Below are 18,432 nucleotides of genomic sequence, written 5' to 3'. Positions count from 1 at the left end.
GCATTCTTAGACTCCTCTGGAAGCAGGTCAATATGGGGGGCAGCCTTCTCCCACAAAAAAAGCTGGTACCCCCCCATGATGGTTTGATAGTTGGATATACGGAAACTCAGGGCAGAGGAGGTGTATGTCCGTCTGCCCAGCTGATCGAGTCGTTTACTCTCCTTGTCGGCAGGGGTTGAATGTGGTCCCTGGCGCTGCCGAGATTGCATCTCCGTGGTCACTATGGAGGAGGGCGGAGGGTGGATTGTGAGGAATTCAGCCGACTCAGATTTTGTCCTATACAGGTTTTCCACCTTCTTGGAAGAGGCTGGTAAGGAAGCAGGTTTCTTCCAGAGAGATGTGGCTATCTCTGAGAGGCCCTCCAGTATGGGGAAGGCAGCAATGCCCGGTGTATCGGGGTAGAGACGACTAAGGATCTTGTCCTTAGGCCTATTGTCCGTTGTGGAGATATTAATGTCCAATGCTTCAGCCATCCTTATCATTTGCTCCGTCCGGAGCCTGAGATCTTCAGATGGTGAAATAGCCTCTGTGTCCCCTACCAGTTCATCTGGTGAGGGTTCTGATACATCCTCAGAGCTTTCATCCCTTGACTCTGTTTCCTCCAGTTCGGATTCCGGTCTAGGAGTGCGCTGAGTCAGAGGGGTAAATGGAGAGGGTAATTGAGGTGTATGAAGGACCACCGGTTCGCCTCTGATGGAAAGCCGTCTGAAGCGGCAGAATTCGATCCAGTCCTTGACCAACTCTGGGGAGATTGTGGGCCCAGAGGTGGAGGGAGCTGGTTGGAAAATCTGTTGTGGTACCGAGGGGGTCGGTACCATAGAGGCTGGGTCTAGCGGGTCCGGATCCGTAATCAAGAGAGGGTCCTCGAGGGGATCCAAGTCTGCTTCAGAGAAGGAGTGGAACGGCGAGTCCAGGTGAGGCGAGGGCGTCCTCGGTACCGAAGGTGGTACCGAGGGCGGTGCCGATGGTGGTACCGAGTGCGGTGCCGATGGTGGTACCGAGTGCGGTGCCGATGGTGGTACCGAGGGCGGTACCGGGATGGAGACGTCCGGTGCCAGGGGTCTTGGTGTCTCCGCAGGCCTCTTATACACTGGATGGCCGGAGCTAGACGGCTTGTCAAGATGTTTCGTCTTGCGTTTGTGCTTCTTATGGCTCCGGGACGGATCCGAGGAAGTCGGATCCGAGGGTCTCGGTGTCGAACTGGTACCAGGGATCGGTACCGATCTAGTCGACTGCGTGTCTCCCGGGGTCCTAGAACCCGTCGAAGGGGAGGGAGCCGAGAGAGCCTTTTTCCACAATTCGGCGCTCAGCCGGTGCGCGCGAGCATTGCGAGACCGGGTAGAGAAGCCTTGGCATATGGAGCATTTAGACACGTTGTGACCTTCGCCTAAGCAAGTTAAGCAGAGTTCATGTTGATCTGAGTGCGGTATCTTGGCCGGGCACTTCTTACAGATCTTAAAGGGGGCCTTAGAGGCCATCACGTATTCAGCTTATTTGTTAACGTCCTTTAGTTACTTATTTTATTTTTAAGTTTCTTTCTTCTTATCTTTTTTTTTTTTTTTTTTGTAGGAAAGGAGGGCCGGGCGCGGCCCACAGAACTTACGAACTCGGAGAGGTAAGGCAAGGAGCTCCAATCCAGGCGGCGGCAAAAAAGGAACTGAGGAGGGAAGGGGATGCCCCGCCCAGTAGCATGCGGGCTGCACGGCGCGAAGGCCGGCCCCGCCTGTGAGGGAGGGGCATCCCCGGTGGAGGACTAAGGCTATTGAATTTTTTCCGGCGGCAGGCCTGCGCGCAGGCGCAGTCCCACATGTGGGGCTGCACCGAAGACAGAAGATGAACTGCAGCTTACCACTCTGCGCCACTCTGCACCATGAGTCGGTGTAAGGCACCTTCAAAGGTTTACATGTTTTATTCTCATCAGGGGGATCTGCCATCAGAATGATCTCTACCTGAAGCCAACAAAAGATTCTCTCCCAACATGCGTGGTTCAAAGGCCTGATGTGAAAAAGGAGGCACGAGAAGAACTCCCACCAATGTTGTTCAAGTTCCTTTACCCTAGGAGATGTGGAAGCTTGTTTGAGAGACACAAAAGCTTGGCTGAGATTGGTGTGCACTGGGGAAGAGCTCAGTTCTTGAAGGCACTTCCACAGCTCCGAGACACTGAAAACTGTAATTTTTTCAATGCATTAGATTCCTTGGCAAAAAAAAATCCAATATCCACAAGTCAGGCATTCCCAGAGTTTCACAACCACAGACATGGGACAAGCCATAGACAGGGAACAGGTTTTAATCTGTGCCATTGGATCCAGAGCGCAACCATCACATCCCAGCTGCATGTTTGGCTGCATTAGTCAGATCATCACATCACAGCTGAATGCTATAAACATCGCTTCCAATTAATGACTAGGTCATTGGCCAGATGTCTCAAGTATGTTGGCCTGTTACCTACCATCTCTCGTCACCACACTCATCTGGAGTCCCAAGTTATGCTGGGGGTTTATCACCCACATGTTACTGGTGGCAGTGATGTCAAACTCCAGCCAGCCTTCTTCTGAGGCCCAGACCGCTCTGGTATCCAGCAAAAACAGATCGGAATCTCTGAAAAGAAAAGGAGGGGGAAACCTCAAAAAAAAAAGAAAAAGAAACTTAGAAACTTGAAGATTACTACGCTATTATTCTCTTCCAAATTTCCTGTTTGCTTTCATGGCTTCAGTACGAGCAGGAGGCAATGTTTAAAAAAACCCTCTCATCTGTCACTATAAAGTAATCGTCACCTTAAATTCAAATTTATAATGGTATGCTTCTAAGGCATGGAGTTATTTATATTTGGCTTTAAATGGTGGGGCAGGAATATGTAAGCAGGAATAAATGATGTAAGCAGGAATAAACAAAAATGGGACAAAAGAAATAATAAAACCAAGACTGAACCCTGAATTTTGAAAATTCATGCTTTACAACAAGGTAGGCATTCTTTTTGGCCCCCCATCCAAACAAGCCCATGAGGCTACCTGTGAAGGTATTTGTACAGCAGTAGTCAACTTGGAGAAGGAGCTATGAGGGTTATACTTGGCCAGAAATGCTGGGAGCAAGCTGAGCATCAGTGAAACTTCCTAACTTCTACGCCTAGTCTGTGGATCCACAATTTCCCACATTTAAAACACTAAAAGAAATGGCTGTTTTTCATAGAGAAAAACAGCTAGGGAGGGTAGTATCAGACCATGTTTAATCTTTTCTCTGCCCATAATTTCTGTATTCCAAACCCTTTTTAAGCCACTTTCCCCTCTGCAGGGATTTCAATCTATGTTTGGAAGGGGGAAAATGATGGGTGGTAATGGTCTGAATGGTAGGCAGGAAAGAGTTAAAGTGTATACAAACACACAAATACACACAAAACCAATTCTCCTTATCAAATCTCCCTCCCAAAGTTGATTTGTCACACTTTACACATCTTTCTGTTTCATGAGTTAAGCCTGTTAAGCCGTAAGAAGTCGCTGACTGGAACTAGTGCCTGCATTAATAAACCACTCTTGCAAATTGACAAAATGTTTATTTAAGAATAGTGGGAACAAGCACAACGAAGCCTATGAATTGGAATACAACCGGGGGGGGGGGGGTTTCCCATGGGAAGATACAGTTTGATAATTGCCTTTTATCCGAAGTCACTCTCATTATGTTCATTTACATAAATTTTGCTTATCGGGAACCATGTGTTGGTGACCCCAAGATAATATTCCCCGTTAGAATCAGCGTCAATTATTTTCCACATCCGATGTTCTCTTTCATTTGGACACTCATCTTTTATATGAGAAACCATTCTTGTAGCCTAATTCATAGGAGATCCTATGTAGGGGTCCCCAATCTTCAGAGACCCTGCAGTACCACTGACGCAGAAGGTGTGGCCTTCAGTGATTAGTATGAGTGCTCATGCAAACTACACAAATGTTCATCAAGAGTCAAATTTGACCTACATGTTATGCAGAACAAGGTAATAGACGTCCACTTCAGACTACAAATGGAATAGGGTTGCCAGGTCCCTCTTTGCCACCGGTGGGAGGTTTTTGGGGCGGAGCCTGAGGAGGGTGGGGTTTGGGGAGGGGAGGGACTTCAATGCCATAGAGTTCAATTGGCAAAGCGGCCATTTTCTCCAGGTGAACTGACCTCTATCAGCTGGAAATCAGTTGTAATAGCAGGAGAACTCCAACTAGTACCTGGAGGTTGGCAACCCTAAGGTGGAAGGATATATTTTTGAACACTTCCTTATGTTAAAACAACCCCCCTTTGAATTTAGTAGAACAGTGTACCAGAGAGAGGAAAGCCATGTAGAGAGTTTTTTAAAGGGAGCATTAAAACTTCATGTAGAGAGTTTTTTAAAGGGAGCATTAAAAATATTATCCCTATGCCCACTCATTTGAAGCAGTACAGCTCAGAACTCTCATTGAAATGTTAAAATTCACCTTATTCTGGATAATGTATAGAAGCTGAAAATACATATAATATAGAATGAGGACTAAGTAAACGTGGCAGCATCATGTCCAACACGGGGCCACTGCCAGCATTTTAAAGTCTAAAATGGGCAATTTAAAAAGGCTGCAAGGGGCTGATTCTGCCCCCTATGCCCCCTCTTGTTCTCTCCCCATGCCTTTTCAAGTGCTGAAGCAGCTGTGTCCCCCGCCCTTCCCATGCCGCCCATTCTGTTCAGCTTTCTTCTGGCAGGTTTTTTTTTTAAATAGGAAAATATTCAAAAATGGTCCCTGCCCCAGCAGTCTGTCACTTCAAAGCTGCTACCTCAATCAGTTTCATGTGTAGGCCTACATCAGCTCTCAGATTGTAACATCACCACAAGAATTACAGCAACAGAATTACAGCAATAATATAGAGTTTTCTGTATCACTCTCTTGGTTTGGTCTGCCTGTTTCTTATTCAGATTACATGCAATCCATCAAACGTTGCTCCCATACAAGCTTCATTCAGAAATGAAAAGAAGGAGGGACAAGATCACTATATATTAGACTGCACACAATGTCCCTGATCCAGAGAACCAGAAGAATAGCAAGACACTGCCACACTTGTAGAAATACTACCCACCCTATGTTGCTTTAACATTTTTTGGTTCTCAAACATTAATTCACACAAAAGGTCACCTTTACTGATCATTTTCTGAATACAAATTAAATCAACATTTTAAGTATTGGTGAAGGTTAGGGTTGCCAAATCTTGTTGGGGACAGGGACTCTACCACCTTGGTTCCTGTTTCCTGTCCCCACTGCTGTGGAGAAAATTAATCTAAGAAGTGGCGGTCAGGAAATGGCATGACATCACTTCTGGGAGAAACCCGGAAGTGATGTCAGTCCTCTCTAGGAATCGCTGGATTCCTAGAGCCATTCAGCCATTCCTAGGGAGGCATGATGTCACTTCTGTTTTTTCCACAGAAGTGACATCGCACAATACCAATGGTTAGGGCTGCCACCCTCCAGGTACTAGCTGGAGATCTCCTGTTATTACAACTGATCTCCAGCCGATAGAGATCAGTTCACCTGGATGAAATAGCCGCTTTGGCAATTGGACTCTATGGCATTGAAGCCCTCCCCTTCCCAAACTCCGCCTTCTACAGGCTCTGCCCCAAAAACCTCCCACCAGTGGCGAAGAGGGACCTGGCAACCCTACCAACAGTGCCCCCCCCCCATGTTCCTGCTCCCCCAGTCTCCCAATGATTGTCAGGCCATGTCTGGCAACCCTAGAAAAATGCACCAACCCCCCCCCCCCCAAAAAAAAACCTTTTCACAGTATGAAATCAGCCAAGTGCACTTTAAATACCCTTTCCTTTCTTGGGACTGAAGTGCTAAATTCTAAATGACAACATTTAAACCATAAAAGCAGCCTGTTTGCTTACAGAATGGCTGGCAAGTAGTCCTTTTTCTGCTCGCCAAATCCACATTCTCTAAGCTGGTCTGAAAACAGCAAGCACAGTCCCAAGGGACTCCCACCTGTTTGTTTACGGTGTAATACCCACAGCTAGAGAATAAACTGGCATACACAGACTCTAAATTATGCAGCTGTTTTATAAAAAAGTTGGCAGGCACTCTGTGTTTTACATGCCTGATTTCCACTCTTCACAATGACCTCATATAGCCTTTCTTCATCACCTTCTCAAAAGTGAAGAAGCCCACATGCTGAGCAAGAGAGGACATGAAAACATGACAATTCCTCTTTGTGGTCTCGGTGCAATCTCACGTATGGGGTATGCAGTTTCAGAACACTCTAGGGCTCTAGCCAAGGAATTGGCTCAAATCCTTTTCCCTAAGGGAGAGTTTCGTTCCACTGAGCATGTCTGAGAGGACGACTCCCTCCCTGCTCAGTTTGTGTTTCTGCCACAATAGCAGCAGAAGCCCCTAAACTGCCATGACCTTTGGCCAGTTACACTCTCAGCCTAACATACCTCACAGGTATACCATTCTGAGCTCCTGGGAAACAAAGGAATAACATTGTAATTGATGGACAAATAAACCAGCAGTTCATAGAACGACCTCTTCAGGGTTCCCCCCCCCTTCTCATGCTGACTGTTTCATGGTGAGAAAATGTGCAGGGAGGGGGACTGAAGTCACTTCTCCATGTGCACCACAATCCTGCTCCTAACTGGGCACCATACATGCAGGAATTGAGGGGTCCCTCACATGTGGTTGTGTTATGTCTGACCCAGGGTGGGGGCTCCAGACCCAACCTGGGTGCTCCATCACGTATGACAAAAGTGAAATCATTTCTATTGGTTTCTTAGATCAGTGGTCTTGATCCTTGTTTTCATTTTCATGGATTTTAAAAATTCATTTTCTTACCTCTAGAGTGCAGTGGGCCCTGACCTGGATGGCCCAGGCTAGCCTGATCTCGTCAGATCTCAGAAGCTAAGCAGGGTCAGCCCTGGTTAGTATTTGGATGGGAGACCACCAAGGAACACCAGGGTTGCTGTGCAGAGGAAGGCACTGGCAAACCACCTCTGATAGTCTCTTGCCATGAAAACCCCAAAAAGGGGTCGCCATAAGTTGGCTGCACTTTACACATACACAGAGTGCAGTGGCCTACATTTAAGCATTGCCACTGCCTCAGAAGGCAGGGTGTGTACCTTCTTTGTCGAGAAACTAAGGCAGAGTCCTGCATTAACTATCTAAGATGGCCTTCTTATCTCTGTGCACAACTCTTTTCCTTCCAATTTTGGCCAACAATGGAATCCAAATCACTACAGACAATGTAGTAAAACAAAGTGCTATATTAGTAAGCATGGGATCACAATATCACAAAGATGGTGGATAATGGCTGTGGACTTGTGGAATAGTGCGTTTGAAGACACATTTGTCCAACTGCAAGGTACCTACCAGGGTCAGAGCAGTGTCAGAGCAGATGCCTCCAAGCTGGCCAGTCAGAATATGAGAGATCCCTACATTCTTGCTATATAAACTCTGTGTTTTAACTATGGGACTCACCACTTGGGTGGAGCCCCACGGGCACCCACCCACAGCTCACTGGCTTTGCATGCAGAAGGGCTCAGGTTCAAGACCTGGCCTCTCCAGTTAAAAAAACCAAGTAGCAGGTGACGTGAAAGACCTCTGCCTGAGACCCAGAAGACCTGCTACCAGTTAAAACAGACAATACTGATCTTGATAGACCAACAGTCTGACTCAGGATAAGACAAGAGCATGTGCACATCATGTGACATATTCAGTTAGATAATCAACTATTATTGTCCCATTATCCTGTAGTATTAGATTTCCCTTCCTTGTTTCAGAAGTTAGTATGCAAAATCCTATTCCATTGACAAAGCATTCCTTACTTGCTTGGAGTTCCACATTTGAAATTTGAGCCCTATGGAACTCTGGAGGATGGTGATTGTATGCTGATCATTAGGGCTGCCAGGTCCCTCTTCACCACCGGCAGAAGATTTTTGGAGTGGAGCCTGAGGAGGGTGGGGCTCGGGAAGGGGAAAACCTCAATGCCATAGCGTCCAATTGCCAAAGCAGCCATTTTCTCCAGGTGAACTGATCTCTATCGGCTGGAGATAAGTTGTAATAGCAGGAGATCTCCAGCTAGTACCTGGAGGTTGGTGACCCTACTCAACATGGTTCTTCTGTGATTGAAGAAGACATCAAACTCTCTTTTAGTTCACATATACTCAGGCCAACCCAAAGGCTTTCTGCACACTGTACAGGCTGACTGGCCTGAGTGCACCCCCAACAGCCAGCCCAAGCACCACCTTTGGCTGGCATGGGCATGCCCCAACCAGGGAGGTCCTGGGTGGCCTCCCCCCCCATCCGCAAAAAAAGGAGGAAGGAGGACTCACCACGGTGAGGGATACATCCACCTAGTCCACCCTTACTTGGCCTAGCCTTGCTGAGGGATGGGATGTGCCCACCCAGTCTTGTCTTGCAACAGTGAGTGACAGGCTGTACAGGTCCAGCCTTGCCCAAGGCAAGGGACAAGATGTGCTGGCCCAACCACATCAAAGCAAAGGACAAAATGTGCAGGCCCAGCCTTGTCATGGGGATGGATGAGGCGTGCCAGTCTGCCTCGCCATTGCAAAGGTTGGGGCACGGCAGCAAGGCCTTGCCTAGGGTTGCCAATCTCCAGGTAGTGAATAAGAAAAAAGGCACCACTGTACTAGTAACGTGGTTCAGAAAATCAGTACAGGAACGAAAAAATCTTAAAGTGCAAAACATTTATCTAGAAGGCTACTATATCTATACAACATCAAAACACCTGTACAAGGTAAGGATATCCCTGAGAGGTGAAACACACTATTACAAGTGAAACAAACAAACCAAACAAATACAATGAATTCTCAAAGAAGTTCTCTCAAAGAATACATGTGTCATCATAGACAATATTGAACAGACAATACACTTCATGTATGCAGCCCGTAGTTCACAATGGATATGCAGCCCGTAGTTATGCAGCCTGTAGTTCACAATGAGGATACGGCCGTTTCAAATTCTTAATACCGTATATACTCGGGTATAAGCCGACCCGAGTATAAGCCGACCCCCCAAATTAGAGGCCAGAAAAGGGAATTTCTTATTGACCCGCGTATAAGCCGAGGGGCAATAAGAAATTTCCTTTACCCGCAATGCTGCGCTCTAAAATGGCGGCCGCCATTTTAGAGCGCAGGGCCCCTGCCCCAGGTCGCCCTCCCGCCGCCTCCCAGGCCCTCCCGACCCACCCCGACCCCAGTCCCATCCAAGGGGGGAGGGGGAAAAGACCCTGAACCCACTCCTTACCTGGAGAGGCGGCGAAGCGGCGGCGGCGCGTCCTTCCTGGGCTGGCAGGAGGCCCCTCCAGGCCGCTGCCGGCCGGAGGAAGGCGCCCAGGCGCGTGGGCGGTAGCGGCGCGACGGGCAGGGGCCTCCCATGGCCCCTCCCGGCCGGGGAAAATGGCGGCGGGGGCCGGGGGGGGCCAAGGCAGCCTCTCTGCAGCTGCAGAGAGGCTGCCCAGGGCCCCTCCCGGCCGGGGAAAATGGCGGCGGGGGCTGGAGGGGGGGCCAAGGCAGCCTCTCTGCGGCTGCAGAGAGGCTGCCCATGGCCCCTCCCGGCGGGAGAAAATGGCGGCGGGGGCCGGGGGGGGCCAGGGCAGCTTCCCTGCGGCTGCAGAGAGGCTGCCCAGGGCCCCTCCCGGCCGGGGAAAATGGCGGCGGGGGCTGGAGGGGGGGGCCAAGGCAGCCTCTATGCGGCTGCAGAGAGGCTGCCCATGGCCCCTCCCGGCGGGAGAAAATGGCGGCGGGGGCCGGGGGGGGCCAGGGCAGCTTCCCTGCGGCTGTAGAGAGGCTGCCCAGGGCCCCTCCCGGCCGGGGAAAATGGCGGCGGGGGCTGGAGGGGGGGGCCAAGGCAGCCTCTCTGCGGCTGCAGAGAGGCTGCCCAGGGCCCCTCCTGGCCGGGGAAAATGGCGGCGGGGGCCGGGGGGGGCCAGGGCAGTCTCTGCGGCTGCAGAGAGGCTGCCCAGGGCCCCTCCCGGCGGGAGAAAATGGCGGTGGCTCGGCAGCAGAGGTAAGTTCCCCCCTCCCTCCTCCCTCCTTCCCCCTTCTACCGTATTGACCCGTGTATAAGCCGAGGCCGGCTTTTTCAGCCCTTTTTTTGGGCTGAAAAACTCGGCTTATACACGAGTATATACGGTAGTCAGTTCTTCTTCAGTCCTTCAAAGATTAATTGTGCAAAAGGTCTACATATTCACCATCAGAATATACAATTCCCACGTAGGGTAATACTGCGTCTAGCCATTTGGCAGACAGTAAGACCCAGAGAGGACATTGCTACACGCAGTATTACCCTACGTGGGAATTGTATATTCTGATGGTGAATATGTAGACCTTTTGCACAATTAATCTTTGAAGGACTGAAGAAGAATTGACTATTAAGAATTTGAAACGGCCGTATCCTCATTGTGAACTACGGGCTGCATATCCTAAAGGACATGCAGTGTATTGCCTATGCAATATTATCTATGATGACACATGTACTCTTTGAGAGACTTCTTTGAGAATTCATTGTATTTGTTTGGTTTGTTTCACTTGTTGTAATAGTGTGTTTCACATCTCAGGGATATCCTTACCTTGTACAGTTGTTTTGATGTTGTATAGATGTAGTAGCCTTCTAGATAAATGTTTTGCACTTTAAGATTTTTTCGCTCCTGTACTGATTTTCTGAACCAGGTAGTAGCTGGAGATCTCCTGCTATTACAACTGATCTCCAGCCTATAGTGATCAGTTCACCTGGAGAAAATGGCCGCTTTGGCAATTAAACTCTATGGCATTGAAGTCCCTCCCCTCCCCAAACCCAGCCCTCCTCATGCTCTGCCCCAAAAACCTCCCACAGGTTGTGACGAGGAAGCTGGCAACCCTAGCCTTGCCTCAATGAGGGATGGGCCATGCCTGCCTGGTCTCATTCCACTTGGCTGAGCTTGGCTGGGTACCTCCTGCTTAGAGCTGGCTGGGCAGGCTCTTCCTCTCTCCTTTGGGGTGGGGGCTGGGTGAGGTGGTGCCCTTTTCCAGGGCTGTTTCTCCCCCTCCCCCACAAAAAAATTCTCCCCTGGCCCAAGCCACCAATCAGCTGGGAAGCTCAAAGCTTACTTGTCCACCAGTGCGAAGGGAGAAAGTGTGTTTGGGGGGGATTGTATCCAAACCTGGAAGTGACACCACATCCAGGTGATACTTTAGGAATCCCCAGTATCTCTACCAAAGAGATTTGAAGGTTCTTACAGCACTGTCCCTCATGTTTGGGTACCAACACAATTCCCCCTCCCCCACTTTCTCCTGTCATATCACTGGGCAAGTGAGCCTCAAGCCAGCCAGCTAGCCAGCCAGCCAGCCATGGTTTGTCCCGAACCACTGGCTGGCCTGCTAGCTGACCAGGGCAGTTGTGTTGGGGCTGGGGTGCCCCCTGCCCTTTGGCACCCTAGGCAATATCCTATACTACAGACATTTTCTTGCAGCTCTCATCTCTCCCTCACCCCACTCCATTTCACCCATTCTGTATGTTGGCATACCAACATCTTCACAGATAGACACTGCATTTTTAAGCACTTGGGCCAAAAAAAGTTTGCTTATTCCCATCTTAGAAAATCTTAGTCTTGATTTCAGTTTGCTTAGACTGAAGTAACTCTGCAGAGAACTGCACTATAAATGTCTGAATTCTCAAGAGATTTCAGGCTAGAGGAGGCCCCTTCCTAGGATCTCAGACAGCAGCTTCCATCCAGAATAGGAAAACGCAGGAATAATGGACCGGTGGTCTGACTCAGCATCATATATACATAAATACTATTTTTACTCTTCAGTGAGCCTCTGCAAGGGAAAGTACAGGAAGCAAACAGATGATCCAGAATGAAGAAAGTGGTACCACTCTGACCTAAGCAAATACGCCATCAACTGCTTGCACAGGGGCTATTTATTTATTTATTTGCGGAATTTCTACGCCACATTTCTTGCCCACAGGACAGGCTGTCAAGAAAAATTGAAACTGGCTCCAGTTTTTCAAAGAAGAGTCTTCATCTGCCACATTATAAATATCTAGCTACTATTCTTAACCAATGCATCCTGACCACATTTTCAGAGCTTTCATAGGATGAATATTTTGCAAGTGATTACGACATTTCCTATGTAACCTAAACATTTCTTTAACTAAAAACCACTGTCAAAGTCTTGGGCAAGAAGGCCAACATTTTTAATTATCTCAGCTCTGACTCGCTTATAGTTTATGTAATTAATAAACTGGCTGATGTTTTTGCTACTTATGGTTAGCAAAACTGCCAAATTAAAATAATTTTCCCTCTCTTCCCTGAGCACACATCATACCATGGAGCATTGCCACAGCAAAACATCACAGCTATAAAAAGAAATATTTTAAATATACATTTTAAAAAGTTGTCTAGTTTCCTACCCCTTTCAGACCCAACCCTTCAGTTATATATATTTTTCAACAAAGGAGAAGTATTCCTAAAAATGCAGAAAGCACAAACAGAACATTTTACTTCTAGCCAGTAATTTAAAAATAATAATACTTTATTAAAATAAAACCAAATACAATGCAAGGCTAAAGAACATAAATTACTAAATACATCCACATCAAAATATACAAGCTCAAACTAATTACACATTCTAGACAAAAAAAATTTCCATTTTTCAAACTTTTCAGACTTTTGGCTGTGTAAAAAAACACCTTAATTTGCTCAGACGAATACACTCTGACAGCTTCTGCAGGCACTCATCTTCCTTTGGGATTATATTTTTCTTCCAATTTGGGGCAAGTTTTAACCTTGTTGATGTTACTGCACAAATTCATGGACTTCTTTTGGAAGAAAACCTTAGGGGACAGCGGTAACTCTTTATACCTTGTGAGATCACCATGGCAATCATAATCCAGTATTCTATCACTCTGCTGCATAACATTCCCACCATAAATTTGCATTAGTTGCTCCACATATCCAAACAATCCCCTTTAGCCCCTTTATAATTTTTTGCCAATTTAGAGGGTGACAGGTGCCACTGGTATAGCATTTTTATTCAATTTTCTTTAGCAGAGACATTGATAGAAAATGTTAAACCACTTTTTAAAACGAATGCCCAAACCTCTGGACTTACTGGGGCTTTCAGAACTTTTGTCCAGAGCTTTGCACATTTTTTCTGTGGTTTACTCTCAACCTGCAATAGATAGTTATAAATCTTAGAGAGTATATTCCTTTCGCTGGGGAATGCTGATTTTTCAAAATCTCTCAGTTGGGTTATTTCCCCTTAGTAGCATTTGTATGAAATTTTTAATCTGTAGATACTGGAACCAAGGAATTTGCCCATTGCTTAAAGATGATATTCAGCAAAGGTTATAACTGTTTGCCCATTAGGGCTAAAGATTTATAATCGGGCACTCCCAGATCTTCCCAGACTTTACATTTCCCTTCCTTTGCAGCAAGACTAAAGTCTTTAGATCTTATAACAGAAGCTAATGGTGATATTCCAGGAGCTAATTTAGCTCTAACCTTTGTCCAGGCATAATATAGGGCAATAATTACAGAACTGTCCTTGGCATAATAGCACTTTCCCCCCTTCCTATTCAGCCAAATCCAGACTCTCAGTGGTATTGACACAAAGGATTGATCAATTAGAGCAATTGATCTAGCCAGTAATTTTCATACGAGGGTCCTCTGATTTTAATTATGGTTCTAAGGGCCACTATTTTTGGCCCATCTTCAAACAACGCTATTATTAAGGTGCTTAATCCGACTATTATGCATCAACAGCCATTTACTGAGCCTTTCCTTACCCTCACTCATGAAAACTTTCTTCAAACTGGACTTATTTTGTTTACCATCCAGTGACACATTGACATAACAGTCTAGACTCTGCATAGTGGTAACCTCAGGAAGGATATGATTTTTAACAGAAGTTGCCTGAGTGTTTACGGACTCCTGCTACTATTTTATGTACAAGACATATTGGTATCCTTCCTAAATTTGTCTGTGGGTAAAATCTTTGACCCACTGAATTTTGTAGCTATTCCTGCTATTGACTTCAAGCCTTCCCCCAAGAACTGCTTATACATGTTGATCTTTACACATGAGGATGTCAAATCTTCATCTTCACCATCAAAGCCAAGGTGGACCAGCAGCTGATAGGGTTGCCAAGTCCCCCCTCTCCATCAGTAGGAGGGTTTTTTTGGTGGGGGGGGGGGCTGGGGCGATTGCACACATGCATGATGCAATCATGTCCCTTCTGGGTTTACCCCTGGAAGAGCCTCATCGCTGTGGCCACTTTGGAACTCAAACCCCCCAAATGCTGGCGTCTTAGGCGTTTGAGTGCCAAAACGGCCATGGCGATGCAGCACTTCCAGGGGTAAACCCGGAAGTGATGAGATGGTGTGATGTGCAGCCGCACATGCGTGCGATCCCCGCTCTTGAGCAGCTGGGTGGATTGGCGGGCAACTGCCTGCCGAAACCACCCACCTGGCACCCTAAGCTAAAAGCACTGGACTAAAGAGTATTGATAACATCTCTGAAATGACATTCTGGTCAGAATCAAGAGGGAAGAGGACATAAACAAGAGCCCCTGCTACTTATTTGTCTAGAAAAGTCACTAGTGACCACAATGCCTTGTCATTTGTTGTTATATCACTGGGTTTATTATTTATTCTATATGGCATAAAAATATGTGTTTATACCTCCAAACTAGGTATGCTTTGCACACCCTTCCATGTTCAGCTGAGGTGAGGAATGTTGTGATGAATGATATTTGCAAATGGAAAAAGGATAATATGGGTTTATTATAAGATGTAGACATACAGGAGATCCTAACCATTTGTGGGTGATCCATTCCTGAGATCACTGCAAATGGTAAGATCCGCAACATGGCAAAACCTATTGGGGCAGAAGGGGGCCTGCTGCCTCACAGTACCATAACAACCACATTTTCTGCAAAATTTAATGATGCAACTGTTGTGATAAAGAGATGTAGGATACCTTGATTAACCTTCAGGAAGGCCCTAATCTTAGAGAAAACATTCTGTCTTTGGGGAACAGAACCATAAACTTCTCAGATTTCAGGCTGAGGAGACAAATTTCCTTTATGGAGACAGATAGGCAGGATATAGATGACCATTCACCCACCTGCCAGGAAGGGGACAGGCTTGTTTGGATATAGGGTTGCCAACCTCCAGGTACTAGCTGAAGATCTTCTGCCATTACAACAGATCTCCAGCCGATAGCGATCAGTTCACCTGGAGAAAATGGCCGTATTAGCAATTGGACTCTATGGCATTGAAGCCTCTCCCCAAATGCTGCCCTCCTCAGGTTCCGCCCCAAAAACCTCTCGCTGGTGGCGAAGAGGGATCTTGCAACCCTATTTGGATAACCTGAGATGGGCCATAAAGGTTTGGGATGTGCACCTTAATTTGTTTGGAGAAAAGGTACATGTGGGGATCCACTCCCAGTTTCAAGATATGTTAAGGTGAAACCCTCCCAGCTGGGATAAAAGAGTTAAAAGATCTGGAGACCTGGTGGTCAGAAATGTGCAAGCCAGATTTTGGGGAACAGGGGAGCAATGGAGTGAAGTCTGTCTTGACCAGCTTCTAGTTTTTCCAAGTTCCAGCAGGCTTGTGTGCATTCCAGGAAAAAAAATGCCAAGGTAACACCAGTGACTGTATAACTTAGCCTCATATGTTTTCTTTTCTTAGTAATTTCTGTAATACACTGTAGAGTTTTGATGTAGTTTTCCAATGTCCTTGTGCTCTAGTGACCTGAGATGGTATTTTGGTAAGTAAAGATATTTTCCTTTTAAAAGTCTCAAACTGTGGTCAAAGAATCTCACCCAGGCCATTTGACTGCTCATTCCACACATAGATTAGATACTATAGACTGGGCTACAGACTTGGAGGAGGGGGTGGGTGAAGCCATACACACACATATACACGCACATAGGGCGCAGCTTGGATGGTGGTGGTAACCAATGAAAGGAGAAACAGAAGGGAGGGCTGGCAGGGGAGAAGAAGCCCTTTCTCACAAACACAGATTCCCGTCTGCCTCTTGGGCAAAGACAACGGGAAGAAAGGGGAGGAGGGGAACTCTTTTACAGCAACTATTATGACTGCACAACAGGAGTAAAATAGGCTGGAGACCATATCAAGTGACTGTATTGTGGACTGTGAATATGTGAAACTACAAATCACAAATGGCAACAGTCTACAGTAAAGACATCTATTTTAGTTTCCTCCCTTCCTTTGATTTATTTGTTTAATAGTTCAGCTTGAAGAAGAGTTCTGTGTAACTTGAAACTGCACAAGATATATGATGACCACTAGCTGTGATTTGATAGCCAGCATGGTATTGTGGTTAAGAGCTGAGGACTCTAATCTGGAGAACCGGGTTCAATTCCCCACTCCTCCACGTGAAGCCTGCTGGGTGACCTTGGGCTAGTCACAGTTCTCTCAGAACTCTCTCAGCCCATATGGAGGCAGACAATGGCAAACCATCTTCTAATGTCTCTTGCCTTGAAAACCCTATGGGGTCGCCATAAGTCAACTGTAACTTGATGGTACTTTCTACCACCAGCAGCTGCTGTGATTTAAGATTAGAAGCTCAGCCAGTTATTTCCTGTTTGAAGGAGGGATTAAGTGCTGTTAAAGCTTTAAAAATGACCATTTTTATGCCTTGATAAAACTACGTTGTGGTGCAGTGGCGCTGTGCTATCTAGTGGTGAATGTGGCAGACTTCTAATTATATTCTAATAGCCAAGTTGGCCATTATCAACTCTTCTAATAGCAAAGTGTAGCCCCATCTGCGGATAACTAAATCTGCAGATTGGGGTCATGCAGAACGAAAACAGATACTTCTGCAAACTTGGGGGAACCCTCCCCCCAGGTTAGCAGAAAAAGCTGAAACTAACTAAAAAAAAAAAACATTGGGAGGTTTAAATCCTCAACGAAAGCATTTTTTGTGCATGCTCAGACATTGCACCTACCTCCTGCAGGTGTTAGCAACTGTAGCAGCAATGGTGTGTATGTGTGGGGGGGAGTGACCAGGAATGACGGAAACTGTGGTGGGCCAAGCAGTGGAGGACTGGAAGTGTGCCAGACCCGGCGAAGCTTGTGACAATTGGGGGTGGGGGTAGGAACTGCAGCAGCCCTGGTGTTGGCAGCAGCAATGAGGTGGGAAAAGCTGCAGCAGCCCCAGTGATGTTGGGCCTGCCAGTGTTGTCGGTAATGGGAGCGAGTGGGAGCTGTTATAGCTCTGGGGACAACAGCAGCCATGGGGGAGAAGAAGTAGTTGTGGTGGGCATGGTGGGGAGGCTGGGAGGTGTGCTGGGGCCATCACCGGTATCAGCGACGATGTGTGTGTGGGAGGTGCCAGGAGCCACAGCGGTCTCAGGGACAGCAGCAGAGAAGGGAGTGGAGGGTGGGAGCCGCACTGGGCCCACAGATTATGGGGGGTGGGGATGAGAACTGCGTTAGCCCCGGCAAGGGTGGTAAGTTATGAGGGGGAAAGGAATTCTGCCTTGAGAGTATTGCGGGTCACCACTTGTATATTGTGAGCCAAGCTGGCCAAATTTGATGATACTTAAACCTGGTGGTTGGAGCTGTGAACAGACAAGAGGGATCTTTCTATAAACCTGAAAAGTGCCCCAGGTTTGCAGAAAAATCTGAAATCGAAAAAAAAATCGTTGGGGGCAGGGTTTAGAAAAAAAAACCCAAATTGATAAAAAGGAGCATCTGTAACTTTAAGAAATGGAAGCCCAGTGGCTGTTGCTAAGCAACCACAGCATTCTCGGCTTGGTTTCTGTCAATAAAAGGTAGGGGGAAGGCAGGGCTCTTTCCAGGGCTCTTTTGGCCTCTGGGGGAGGATTTATTGGACCAATCCTGGCAGCAATCTGGACTACCTGCAACTAACTGACTGGCACGACTCACCTAGCCCTGGCTGCTTGCTACTGTTCAACAATCACCATCACATGAAAGCCAGTGTAGTGTAGCAGTTACAGGTTCACACTAGGGTCTTGGAAACCCAGGTTCAAATCACTAGTCTGCCATGGGAGCTCATTAGGTGATGTTGGGCCAGTCACATTCTTTCAGCCTAAACTATTTACCAGGGTTGTTGTGAAGCTAAAAAGAGGAGACAAAAATAATGTAAGCTGCTTTGGTCCCCACTGTGGAGAAAGGCAGGGTATAAATGAAGTCAATAAATAATATATACAGCTGAAGATGGGAGGCAGATAAAAATAGGTCAGTGAATGGATGAGGAGAGAATGAGGCAGAGAAAGGGGAGAGAATATGGAGGTTGTCAGGAGGAGGGAAAGATGAAATAGTGTGGGGAGGGGAACACAGAGGAAAGTAATCCGCCCCCTTACAAGTCCTTGAGGGTTCCCTACCATGCAAGTGGGCCTGGCTCAGCAGCCAGCACCACACAACTGGGCCATAGTTTTCCTAG

At 47.1% G+C, this 18,432-nt stretch overlaps 1 protein-coding gene across 1 annotated transcript in view; it reads right to left on the bottom strand.

Annotated features, from left to right (window-relative positions):
* Positions 1-18,432, bottom strand: part of BMP6 (bone morphogenetic protein 6) — a 146,559-nt gene that overhangs the window by 22,526 nt on the left and 105,601 nt on the right. The window contains exon 3 of the mRNA XM_056854093.1: positions 2,450-2,598. Within this exon, the coding sequence (XP_056710071.1) occupies positions 2,450-2,598 (149 nt within the window). The remainder of the gene's footprint in view (positions 1-2,449; positions 2,599-18,432) is intronic.

Source organism: Euleptes europaea, chromosome 8, assembly GCF_029931775.1.
Source record: "Euleptes europaea isolate rEulEur1 chromosome 8, rEulEur1.hap1, whole genome shotgun sequence".
NCBI classification, from domain to species: domain Eukaryota; kingdom Metazoa; phylum Chordata; class Lepidosauria; order Squamata; family Sphaerodactylidae; genus Euleptes; species Euleptes europaea.
This window is presented reverse-complemented; position numbering and strand designations above follow the sequence as displayed.